We start from the raw sequence: 13,573 nt of genomic DNA on the forward strand, positions 1-13,573 counted from the left end.
AAGACCATTGGAATAATATTTGAATAGTGGCGTTTCGAGGCTTTGTGGTTCTTCCTCTTTATAAAGGTGGTGTTATGGGAATAATAAGCAGTCAGCTGCAGTCATACCTAATGGAAACAAGAAATCAATGATTAGTAAAAAACAGTCCTGGTCAAAGGAAACATCTCTTGTCAAAAGCAATTTGCACAATTTGCAACTTCACGCTTGAAACGTAAAAGGTTGGGGTATGCAAGACACAATTAAGATGACTTCAAGAATGCACAATTCAGAATTTAGGAGAAGTCACTCCTGACCAAGTACATGAACAAGATCTCAGATCCTAAATTACTAAGCATCAGATCACTGCTACAGATCCCGAACACATGATACGTGGACCCTAGATCACAATGAAGGATCACAATACTGAGAAAACATGTTCAGGTGCATCATGTCTCGAAGCATGACCAACGGATAAGGAAATTGTATGGTGATAAATGACTTGGCAATGACATCCTGGAAAAGGAGATCATCATATCTACGAGTTAAGCTTACACAAGGTCGGGCAGAACATCCTCTACCCATTGCTGACTGAATCGAAATGAAACAAAAATCAGCCGATTTTTCATTTCATGATCAACGTCGTGACAATGGGACAGTCAAGGATCGGAATGCCCATGATCTGTTTGGAACATTGGCAGCTGTCCATATTCAGAATTAGCGGAGAACAATCTGCAGTCAACAAGACCGAGATCAACGGGATAAATAATCCATTCCACTATCACTGATACTGCAATGGGCTATTCAGGGACAGCAGACTCATGAATCAGACCCAATACAGACGTATTGATTCAAGTATTGATGGGATGCTACGCTGTCACGATAGATAGTTGGCAACTGCTAATTCATGAATGTACTGGAGAACAGACTTCACTTGCGCCCAGTCCACTGAGGCAAACATATTCACCCTTTCTGTGTAGCAGGAGAACATGATCTTTCCAATCTGATCTTCACTATCCAAATCATGTTTGCCACCTGAGCCCCTTTTGAGTGTCAATGGCACTACTACATCTATACCACAGCAGATCATATCCTTAGGGGTTTCCACTGGTTTTTTGGCAATTTCACTTCTTAGAATCTAAAAGTATAGTTCGAATTAGAGGCTACATTCTTACCTAGAGTACACAGTCATTAGCAATTCTTCAAAATCTGGGCTCATTTTGAATTTTTGCAAAAACGTGCAGTACACAGCATAACAACTGAATAAAGTGCCACTTCTTTTGTCAATCAGGTAATCTACGGAGAGCAAATGGCACAATCACCATTTTCCTGTTGAATTTAATCATGGTAATTTTTTATTTGTCTTTGATCCAAACCTTTTCACTTGTCTTTGATCTGATTCTTAAATTGATGAAAACAGCAACAAGATAAATTCTGACCACTTCATACACACAATCAGCGTAAGTGCTTCACTTGTACAGCATACAACATTGGAGGCCCATATGGCGCCCAATCGATACGACCATATTTCGTGGGAATAGATTTCTTGTAACAACAGACCTGTCAAATCTTTTGTGACTGGTAAAATTAAGGGGTGTAAGGAGTATCAGTAAGCTCTGGATGTCCAAGGACAAATTCCACTCTGGTATAGTAATCGCTAGATCTTGAAAAGTTTTCCATATCTGACTGGTACCAATGTACCATAACTTAAGGTTGGCATCAAACGGTTCCGTCATACTTGGACAACTCTCCTGGGCTACTTTTATCGACACACATACAAAACATTGATAGTTAGATGTGGTTATCCGACAAATACTGCAGTCAGATCAGTCAACAATCTAGGGGGTGTTAGAAGGGACAGAGGGGTGAAACCTAGGAATTAAAGAAAACTAAAATAAGTCATAACATATGCATAAGATAGCCAACAGGTTAGTTCCTGAAGTGTTCCACATCCATCACCTTTCCAACTCAATTCTATTCTAATTTACGCTTGGAGGATTCAGTACCAACTTTCCATTCTGAAACTTTAGTTTTTCCACTAAGTACTGATTACCTGCACATTACTTTGATTTTTTGTGAAAGATTTGAATTTTGAGGCCAACAACTGACGACATGTCCAAATACCAATTTTTCACCAAAAAACAAGTCTTGATTCTACTTGAATTTTGACTCAACGTCGCTTTTTGGCCGCTGAATGTCGGACGCTTTTTTACTTCATTCATTTTTTCTACTATAGTGACTGGATGAGGAATCATAAGTTAGAAAGTAATTATTGGAAAGACTATGCAACAAGTCATGTCTAAATGATCAAGTGACCTGTGAGAAATCAGACGTGTTATGTACAAGTCTCACTCAGATCCCTACCATTGCCTTTCTTTATTGCTGAAATAAGATGACAAAACATCAATACTTTTTGCCTCAAAGGACATGAAAGCCGAAATTGCTTGCCAGTCAAAACTTGACAAAAGCTGAAAATTATTGCTATTTCTGACACATTTTGGTAACCTAATACCTGAAGTGTCTACGCAGGCAGGACTCAGGAATATTCACTTTCAAAACCGAGCATAAATTCCAAATATGGCAAAAAATGAAAGAGCAATAACTCTCAGTTTTGTTAAGTTTTCGACAAGCAGTTGACAGCTAAGACAGCAACACATCAGGAACCGAACGCTGAAATGAAGACATCAATATAATCAATATGCAATCGCTGCCCTCTTTAAGCCACAGATTCCTGCATAATTGAAGTTACTGGGATAGTCTGCGGTCAATCTGGGATGGGGTTACATCGGCTCAGCTGCCGTGGAAATGGTGGCTGATTGCAAAGTGTTACTGTTCTTGCCTATGGCGTGTTCTTGCCTGGAAGAGACAGATACTGAAATACATGCGAGGCCGTATATTGATCTGTTTAGAACACCTATTATTAGAGTTGGTTCCAAGTTCACCATGCTAGAATCAATAGTAGCATTACTGGTACCAACCGTTTGTGGATGTGCCTCGTCAGATGCTGTGTATTTCATTGTGTGGCATATGGGGACAGAGCCTCAAGACTATAAAGACAGACGCAATTAGTCACATCAAAGTTCTTAGCTTGTTAACCTTTGAAGCATTGATGAAAGAACTGCAGTCTTCAAATGGAAACTGGGATAAGAGAGCCACCAGAGCAAACTACATGACACACTTCGCTAAAACAATAGTAAGCTCAGGTGAATTTCAACAGACTGAACTTTCAAAATCTGTATGTAGACTCTGGGACTCGGTAATCACCATCACTAGGAAAGAAACATATGACTCGACTGCAATTTAGACCGAAAAACTGTGGGGAACCCAGAAAGGCCCTGAAATGACAAGACACTTCATCCCGCTACAGGACTGGAGATATACAGTACAGGCAGACTGAACACAAAACAATCTGTCATTCAAAGACCAGAATCAACTCCCTGGCTACCTGACTTCCCGTAAATGGCCAAGTTATTAAGGTGAATCGGTCTCATCGCCATTCAGGCAGAGGAGGACTAATGAATGTTACAGCCCCGGCTTGATGGGATTAGGCTTCACGTTCTGATTCATTAGACGAGCATCATTAGCTCTTAATCCCACTAGGGATTCAGTGACTGGATGACAACCCAGCCTTTCTCTATCTATCTTCTATGGCAGGGATCAAATTCACCAAAAAGTAATCTGAAACTTGTGTCTTTTTGCATGTCCCTTTTTCATTATTAAAAATACTTGTCTGTCATAACCTTCTATAGACTACGGCGGATGGGCTTAATGTGCTCAACACACGAGCACAAGAAGCCCCTAAATTCTTCATAATGACCAGAATCAGCCGAATAATGGTCGCATTATAGTATTAAGACCCGAGACAGTTCAGCATCAATTCTTCACAATATACCTGACAGCAGAGTTTATACTGAAAGCTGACCATGATCAGAACACCAATATTCTATTGGTAGTTTGCTGATGGTCACAATCGTTTACATAGTAACACCTCGATGGATACCGCTGGTGGCCCTAACTTAATCAGTCATCCTATAATTGTATCGACGGAGAAACAACCTCAGGGAGTCGCGCTTATCAAATATAATGACACAGAAGGTCAACATGCTGATATGAATGGTATCAGCTAGATCATACTGGTGCCAAGGTTGACACCTTGAAGATGGAAACTGTTCTCAATCACTCAGTAATTAACCTAATTGATCACTGCAAACATTCTCCAAGAAGATCAAAGGATGTTCTCTCTGCTCCAATGGACGTCCGCTCCACCGTGAGGTCTAGAATGTTGTTCAGTCGCGTGATCATACCCTAATCAACAGAGAGGTTAACTGGCAAATGAAAGACAATTGAGGCTAATGAGATGATGTGACTGCACTTATTGAGGTCATGTCATATGCCAGAATTATCTCTAATGATGTGCTGGAAAATTTTACATCGCTTTGGCAAATTGGGCAATTTCAATGGTACTGACAAGATATACTGAAAAGCACCCGTGCACCAATGAAGATGTATGTGTAAGTTTTCAGTGGTGAAAGAGTTAAAATATTCGTTAGCAAGCCCACCCTCTCCATGTACCTAAGCATATTGTAGCAGCATCTCAATACCTTGACATCTCAACATCACAGGGCATTATAAGATTAGAGGCAGCATCACAATGGAGGGTAGAGAGGACCCTGGATCCAATGCTGACAAGCTACATCTTCTAACAGAATGTATCGTTTCATGAATATAAGATGTAGGTAGACTATAGGCAGTATATAAATAGGCTGATTTCGCTGCCCGATTTATTGGAAGATCAGTTGTCTTTACCGATAAAGAATTAACCCTTTGATCCCTGGGTAAGAAGTCTAGTCTGTGCAATTATATAGATCACATACAGATACCGAAAATGTTGTCCTTTACCAAAACAGTCCATAAAATATTAGTACAACTTGGCTTAACTTAAACTCTGTGCAACAAGCCATTATATATCAGTAACACAAGAGAATTTAAAGAAAAAAAAGGCTTGTTCATACACTCCCTCCCCCCATGACTTGAAATTTGCATGAGAGGGTAGATAACGTAACTACAGAATATGGTACTAGTACGAGCAACACAACTTCCTTGTTCAGCTTCCCTGTCGACGTGACAAAATGTGATCTGCAGACTGGTAGCAATACCACGCCTAGATTTTCTTTAAGCTTTTTATTCATCGAGAAATGTCACGTAGAGGATCACAATCAGGGTATTGAATAGGATACAAATACACAAGAGGGGCATATCAGGATAGGCAGTGAATCTAGATCAGCCTAAGCCAGACTTGAATGAAGATCATACAGATCAGTATAGCTGTTTGTGTCTGCGATCAGAGTCGAATTCAAAGTGGAATACCTTGAACCTGTTGAGGCTAAGCAGTGTTCTGGAAGGAGAATGAGAATGGCAAGCCCTGTAATTACTAATGTGCTACAACCAAAGCCATGCAAAACAAATGAATCAAGACTTCCAACCCATCCCTATGAGAAAATCGTCATATCTCTTCATAGAAACTGGCTACAAATTTTCCACCATCAAGGCTATTCATACAATAACAACTCCATACAACATAATCACATTATTCCATGATGTTTTTCGATATCAAACTTATATCCCCAAAGCACAAAGCAATCAAGGATATGATGAGATTAAGTCAAGCCCTGGAGGGGACAAAGAACCACAAACATTATGCTACATCGCACATTATGGACAAGTTCTGCATGTTGTGATTTTCATTGTTATCGCAGACGACTCTTATCCACATTAAAACAGATGAGTCTCTGTCCTTACTAGGGGATGGCCATTTGATCCCCAAGGTTTTGACATCACAACATTCTCCATATGATCCCCTTTGTGGAACCTCAAGTGGATACCCTTGGGACTGATATATATTGTCCTTAACAGAGAGGTGTCCTGATTACAAGGGTCAAATTGAATGCAAATGACCGATTCGGGCCAAAATCATTGTCTCCAATAGAGGTGTCCTGCAAACACGGGTGTCATCAGAGGGAGTTTTCACTGTCAGGTGGAAGAAAACTCTCAAAAGATGCTGGGATGGCAAAAAGTGTGTTATTCAGTTCAACATTAAAACTGCTTTCCACAACATTGCAAAGAAGGACATTGCCTCAGGATAATTCTTATCTCTCAGTCACGTTCAAATGCCGATATCAAATTCTTTTCCATCCATCTCAACAGTATCAGTTAGATTTACCACACTCCTCCTTTGAGACGGAGAAACTGGCACAATTAATTTGCAATTAATTTACCGATTAATTAGTCGGCATTCACTGCAATGGGGCGTTGAAAAACATGATGCTTATCGCATGTGCTGACATGATAGACTCCTATACTCGATGCCATACATCACATAGACCTGTTATTTCATGCTCGAACACCATTAATTAGCATTAACGAACCTTGTTTGACTGATAATTACTGCAGCGGGATGGCAGTAGAGCAATGTCAATGTACATAAGCAAATTAGTGCAATTTGTGAGTGTTGTTCCCACAGTAATACACTGTTACGAACAACTATCATATCCATAACCCCCAGCGAGCAGCAGCCTGGAACACGCCTTGCTCTCCGTGCACTCTCATCTTACAATTTGATATAACCGAGAACCACAGTAATTTATTGATCTCCGAATGATTGATCACTTTCCTTTATAAATACTACATAAATATAGTTTTTAAAGAGAATCCGAAAAGTATGGAATATCAACCTAGACCAGTTTCTTCTACAGTTGAAGACTGAATCCACAATTGATGTCCCACAAATATCCCATCCGCCTTGATATATGATTGCTAAAGAATCTCGCTCGTCCCATGAGTAAGCAGCACAACAACACCATGTCTCGGCGATGTACATTACAATAGTTGCAGGCGGATATAATGATGAGAGTCGAGTGGCTGAATCAGAGGATGGCGATGCAAGGTTGACTGGACAGAATAGGGATGGATACATTCTGTTCTGGTATCATCCTGATTTCTTTATCAGCAAAATTTTGTTGAAAATGGACTTGTCGTTGTTGAAGAGTTAGGGAGCAAACTGGTATTGTTCGATGTCCATTACAATAGTAATGTGATGTCGTGTTTAAGCATTTTCACCTATGAAAGCTACCTTTGAGAGTTGAAGTCGAGAAAAGAGGCAAGATTACCTGATGTGAAACATTTAAATCAATCTTCTTTGAGGTAAACTACATTGACTGAATGACATTTAAGACTAACAATGACAGCATTCTAAAATCTCGAGTACTATAATGTATAATCATGAGTGCTGCTCAGGTGGTGATTTTAATGTCAACGAACAAAGCATATCACCTTATCAAAAGATATGTTTACCAGTCATCAGAGGAGGTTCTTGATTGAAGTATAATAACTTGTCATTTGCAGCTTGGAATTGTTAAAAGGTGATGACAGTATCAATGTATCAGAGAATATTATAGCACTGATACTGTATAAAGAGTGTCTCAGAAATACAGTAGAACCTCTCTATTAAGGACACCCTCGGGACTGACAAGTGCTGTCCTTAATAGAGTGGTTTCCTGATTAGAGAGGTCAAATTGAATGAAAACAACCAATTTAAACCAAACCTAGTGTCCTTTATAGAGAGGTTGTCCTTAATAGAGAGGTGACCGGTAAGGGAGGTTCTACTGTAATACCAAATAAGAGATTATCTTGTTAGGTTCTTTCATCAATGAGATATTATGGCAGTTCTGATACAACAAACTCAGACTTTGAAATCAGGTAGAAGCCTTTGTTCCTCTCTTGGCATCCCTCATCCCAATTCCCACTACAACAACTACTATACCAAGTATTACGTGCGAGAAATAACTTACTAAACAAGCCTTGTATTGTACGATAGCATTGATTTGTCTCATCCTACAACCCATTGATATTCTGATCAGAAATATCTTACATCCATTATTCAAACATTTGATGCAGAGGTTTTAGGATCGAGTGGGCGGGGATTAATGACATCGATCCTTCATATGGCAACATACACTACCACACTCGTGTAGATGGTCACATCTGCCCAGAGGACATTCAGAAAGTCGATGAGGTGATAATAAAGCAGTACATTTGCAATACGCTGCCAAATGCAACCAACCGCAATCCACCGTTTTGAAACTTCTCCTTCTGCTAATGAACCCTAAACCAGCGGGGAGCAGTTCAGAATGATTTAAAGAAAACCTCTCATAAATCATCTATTTAACTCAAACCTTTAAAACCGAAGAGAATTTATGGCCTACTTTGCGTGCCACAGAACTGATTTGAACATCAATTCACAGAGTAATACGCTTGGACTGAAATGAAATTTCGTTGAGAATAACAAAATTTGCTATTTCTTTTGGTTGAATGACAGTCACTCCTGTTGCGAAAGAGATAAGACTTGGCTTGCTGGAGCCAGGGCATGATGCATATTCAAACAAGAGGAATTATTTTCAGTTTTTATGCTTTTGTCATCTTGGGAACCAGAGTATCTGGATAAAACCTACTACACTGTATGCTGTCAGAGAGAGTCACTTCATCTCTTCGACATTATTGGTAAATAAAAATCTAACAGGAGATGTCTGACCAAAAAGACAAGGACAAACCTTGACCAAAGAAAAACTCTAACCAAATAAGTACATGTACATGTATTCGAAAGATACCCATTTTAACTAATGAAACCCTCATCCTCTATTATAATAGATGACTAATGCGTCAATAGAATGCACCATCTTGGGGCCCATTAGACTCTTCTGTTGGCATTTCTTGACTACTTATCCAATTGCAATGAGCCCAAATGGCCTCCAAGAAATACTTTTAAAATGCCCAGATACCGCTAACCTGAATTGCTTGAGAATCAACACTATTGGCAGAAAAAGCAGACTATTGGTGATTATGTCTGACATGCCCAGCATCCTATAATCCTCATGAATATGGAGGTAAAGCTACAACTCTACCCCTGGCCTGTTGAGGTGACATGCTGGCATTCAACACCATCAACATGACTGCTTTACCAACCCAAGTATTGATGATCATGTGATGACATACTCAGCAGCGGTGCGCTTCATCCATGGGCCAAATCATCCTATAATCCTCATAAATATGGATGTAAAGCTACAACTCTACCCATGGCCTGTTGAGGTGAGATACTGGCATCCAAAACACCATCAAAATCCCTTTCCAAGCATTCATGATTATGTATGACATGCCCAGCAGATGTTCACTACATCCATGGACCAAATCATTCTCTCATCCCAATAAATATGGTGCTGAAATTGTAACACTGGTGTAATCCTGGTTTGTATTCTTGTGAGCATGTGACATGGCCTTCTGATATGGCGGTGCTCACAAATCATATAATATGAGACATTTTCTCGTTCTATTTGCCCTATGTACTGATGTTGGTTGAGTCCTGTAGACCAGTAGATAAGTCACAGCAATGTTGGCTTTGTATCTTTTGTGATAAATCAATAATTGAGTTCAGGGAACATCTGTTTCTAATAGACATCAGATGGTGATGTTTGATTTTATGATCCCAATCACCCACCTCCCCTCCTCCAAATTTACGTGTTTTTCCTAAATGTGTTGTGCTTGGTTGCTAATTGATCTGTTGATGCTGACATCTGTGCCATATCCAGCCCTCACAATGTAATGGAAGGCAATCAGTACTTGCAGAGAGGATATCCACCAATCTGCTTGGAGAAATTAGCACTCCTTAGATATTGGCCTTTAACTGTAGAGATGAAACCGGAAGTATTTCCAGCACACACTGCTAAGCAAGACTGGAGAAGCTTCTTCAGCCAGGGGTCATGATCATTGACAGTATTATAGACGACTTCGTTGTAGTGCACATTTATACCGGATATCCAATCCGATCCCATTTCCTCCGCCTGAACTCTGAACGCCATATTTCCTGTACTTAAACACATGTTACAATGTAATGGGCACCCAGAGCAAAGACTGCGGCTAAACATTCTGGGCCGAATTTACAAAGGGTGTTTAGCTTAAAACAGCGTTTAATGTCTGAATAGACAGAGTCAGGGCCTTGCAGGGTTTCTTCATGAAAACCGCATTAGGCCCTGAAACTGATTATGTAGAATTTACACGCGTCTAACTCTTAAACACCCTTCGTAAATTCGGCCCACTAGATTCAAGCTCAACTCCTTGGAGAGTATCACATGTCCAAGCTGCACATATTCAGTGCTCAGGACTTGCATTCATATTCCACAACCTGTAACCTGTTTCTCCTTTAAGACTTGTCTCACCAACTAGATTGATGTTTCACTCAAAATCTTCCAGTTTCTCTAACCACCCTGATCCGAACTGACCACCATAATCTGTCATGATCATTGACACAACCCACCAGCCAATGCCCCATCGATAACTGGATAACAGCACAATGGGATCAATCACATATAAATTAGATTTCCGCATCCACAAAAAGGTACATGTATCCCTCGGCATAGTCAACTGATTCGATAGAGGCAAATCGATATCGATCAGTATATCAGGGATCATTAGCAGAAACTTGTTAGTTGCTTGGTTACGGGGCACAGGGCTTAAGTCAGCATTAAATGGATTTGGAGCCTTTTGAAGTATGGCCGGGCCAGACAGTCATTGAGCCAAGGTGTTTGTCAAGAATGTTGAGTCCTGGGTTCACTTGACCTGTTTGAGGTGAAATCACTCCTTTGGAGTTGGATGTTTGATACTTAACATAAATTTGACTATTATGTGTATCAATCCTTAACCTTGATTTTTTAGTTCAAGTCAACACTGGGGGCAACATGTATCTATAAGCAAAGACTTTTCCAAAGAAAAAAGAGTCTCAGCAAATTTTTCCATCAAGCTGAGCTTTCAGACTGCCAACAAAAAGATACGACAGGGTACTGACAGAATGTGATGTTAAAACATGAGGTTCAGGTTTTTAAAAAACATGTCAATAAACTTGTGGTTAATGAACATGAGGACCACATTTTGAAATATACATGTTAATGATCGCAATCTACCACCAAAACCAGCTGCTATCTGATCATACTCTCATATTTCAGAATGATTCATCTCATGAACATGGCCCCCCACTCCAATAATGGGCAGTCACTTTGACTTGACAGGTGGCAGATTGTCATGTAAGATAACAGGAAATTGGGTCCTCGCAGACCCGATTACCCGGTAGGGTAGCAAGAGTCTTAGCACTACGCTACTTTTGGTGTAACATCTTGTGGTACAATATGCGATCTGTTGTTTTCGTACAGCCCCAGTCATGTCAGGCAGACTGCAGTGAACACCTGATTGTATTGACCAATCCATTAGGCCTCAAGGTGGACGACAGGAATCCGATACCGCCCTCATCAAGGAGGAGGCAAGGATGAGACACTATATGGCACTCCTTATGGTCAATATTGGTTAACTCTTATCCGTTCTCCGATTATACTGGGGATGAGGTGGAATGGATCATGCAGTTCACCAAAGGATAGGATTAGGATAGGTGATGCGTTATGGATAGGTTTCCTTTCCAAATCACCTTTTCACACCTCAATCAAATGCATTAGCTATTGTCTCAAACCTTCTGAGTCAAGATCAGGGCCTGGTACCCTACCATCATTCCTTTGATTCTCCTCAGAAACCCATTTTAGATGAATGCTGCCTCTAATTTACTGCTGGCACCGACAATGATTATGATAGAGTTGGTCGAACTTGACTTTGAGGGGTTAATGAATGCCCTCCTATCAACTGTGAACAGTGATCATAGGAAGGAAGCAACCACTTCCAAAGATCGTAGAAATTACAATGTATGATATCGTCAATTAACATTTGCTGGGACACATAACAGAACATAGTGTAGGCCAAGGCTGATATGGTAGTATAGCCGTAGTATAGCCACTTGATGATATCCCATATGTGAATACATCATTTGGATACATGGCGAACACAAGATAGAATACATGTATATGTCATACAGATATTCCTATCACGCGTATATTCATTTTAAATTAATAGTTCATTTAGATGAAAGCCAGAATAAGTTTTTTCTATGTTCATGAAAGCTGCAGCTGTGGGTTTCAATAAGTTAAGGGTATTCTTTTTGAAGGATGATCAAATCTGAGGAAGACAGACAGAAATAAACAGATTGGAATTCAACACTGCACTGAAATAAGATCAAACCCATGCGCGTTATCACATCAAACTCTATTTAAACCTACAAAACCTTAAAGACACTGACACTAAATCAACGTACAAGAAAAAACATACAAACAAATCTAGCAATTTTCAATGCACATTTTTTGATCTACAGGATCGATATAAAAACCATCACATATCATGAATATAACCAGTAATTTCCGATTAGAGCATTCTTTCTATGTAGCATCTTCCTGCTTTGTATTGATTCTATTGAAAACTCGATGACATGCAAAAATCTTCTTGATAAATGATACTCTGCGTATAAAAGGGTAGCGAAATCAATGGAATCCAATCAATAAAAGCCATAAATAGAACCAATGTTGCATTTTTCTTCCCAGTGACACACTTCAAAGATGAACTGCACACAATGATACGTCTTAAAGCTGAACTGTCAAAAAATGATGAAGTACCTTTAGTCTGTTTCCTCTTTTTACAATCGAAGTCTAGCCTCCGACTGTTTAATTTTTTCCTATGATGCTGAAAACAGAAAAAGAAAAGATGCAAGATTTGCCGAAATTCAGAAAACAAAAGCATTTCTATTATAAAAGGAGTGCATATTCAGGATTAACTTGATTAAACAGCTTAAATTCATTTTTGATGAATCCTTGCTCAAGGACAACGCGCTCTGGCTTGCGGGAGTAGGATATTTAACTTGTTCCCCTTACAACGTAAAAAGTTGTCTTGGAAGGGCTTTGAACCTGATCATATATTGGTCAACTGTGCAACTGATTATGGGTGGGCTACAGAAAACACATATCCAAACTTTCTTCTACGGATCATTGCGATATCTCTATCTTAATACCTGTACTTCTCTGAAATCTTTCGATTGTAACTGATGCAGTGGTTCAAGGAAATTTTGTTTGACACTATCCTCTAAACTGTATTTGTATTCCGCTATCTGTTTATATGTGTCACCAGCTTCCATCAAGGCCATACCTGAAAGATACAAACAATTCGATGTTGTGCTACTATGCAATGTACTGGACATTTTTTAATATAAGGAAATTTTAAAAATTCCTCAAAAGTGTGTATTTTCAACCACACAGTGACACACACCAGGTTTGATAGTGCATGGTTACTGAGACAAAGACAGGGAATCACTGACATCCCCTCCCCCCACCACAAGCTGTATAAGGCACTGTTTAAGAAGTTGTGCCGACTTCCCTGAAACCAATACCACAATATTGGCTTGCCTTCTGTAAGCCAATAATGTCATACAAACAAGCCATTATTCGATTATTTTTAAACCAGAAATCGTATTATTGGGATATGGGTTCATAGAATACAGCATGTTAACTGAATCATTCCTATACAGGGGGAGATGTTTACAGACAGATGATCTGAACCGAGTCCGGTCACAAAGATAAGTCCTGAAGGGACCTTTTCATCATTATCATCACCATTACCAGCAGCAAAA

The 13,573-nt window shown here is 39.7% G+C and overlaps 1 protein-coding gene across 6 annotated transcripts in view; it reads right to left on the bottom strand.

Annotated features, from left to right (window-relative positions):
• The window catches only part of LOC135483144 (endophilin-A-like), a 33,644-nt gene that overhangs the window by 14,611 nt on the left and 5,460 nt on the right, over positions 1–13,573 (bottom strand). For 3 of the 6 annotated variants that reach the window (XM_064763741.1, XM_064763739.1, XM_064763735.1), the window contains exons 5-6: positions 12,959–13,092; positions 12,567–12,633 (exon numbers count right to left, since the gene is read on the bottom strand). In XM_064763741.1, the coding sequence (XP_064619811.1) occupies positions 12,567–12,633; positions 12,959–13,092 (201 nt within the window). Of the gene's footprint in view, positions 1–2,340; positions 2,359–12,565; positions 12,634–12,958; positions 13,093–13,573 lie in introns of all 6 variants that reach the window. The other 3 variants (XM_064763740.1, XM_064763738.1, XM_064763737.1) reach the window with 2 other exon arrangements.

Source organism: Lineus longissimus, chromosome 2 (genome assembly GCF_910592395.1).
Source record: "Lineus longissimus chromosome 2, tnLinLong1.2, whole genome shotgun sequence".
NCBI lineage: Eukaryota > Metazoa > Nemertea > Pilidiophora > Heteronemertea > Lineidae > Lineus > Lineus longissimus.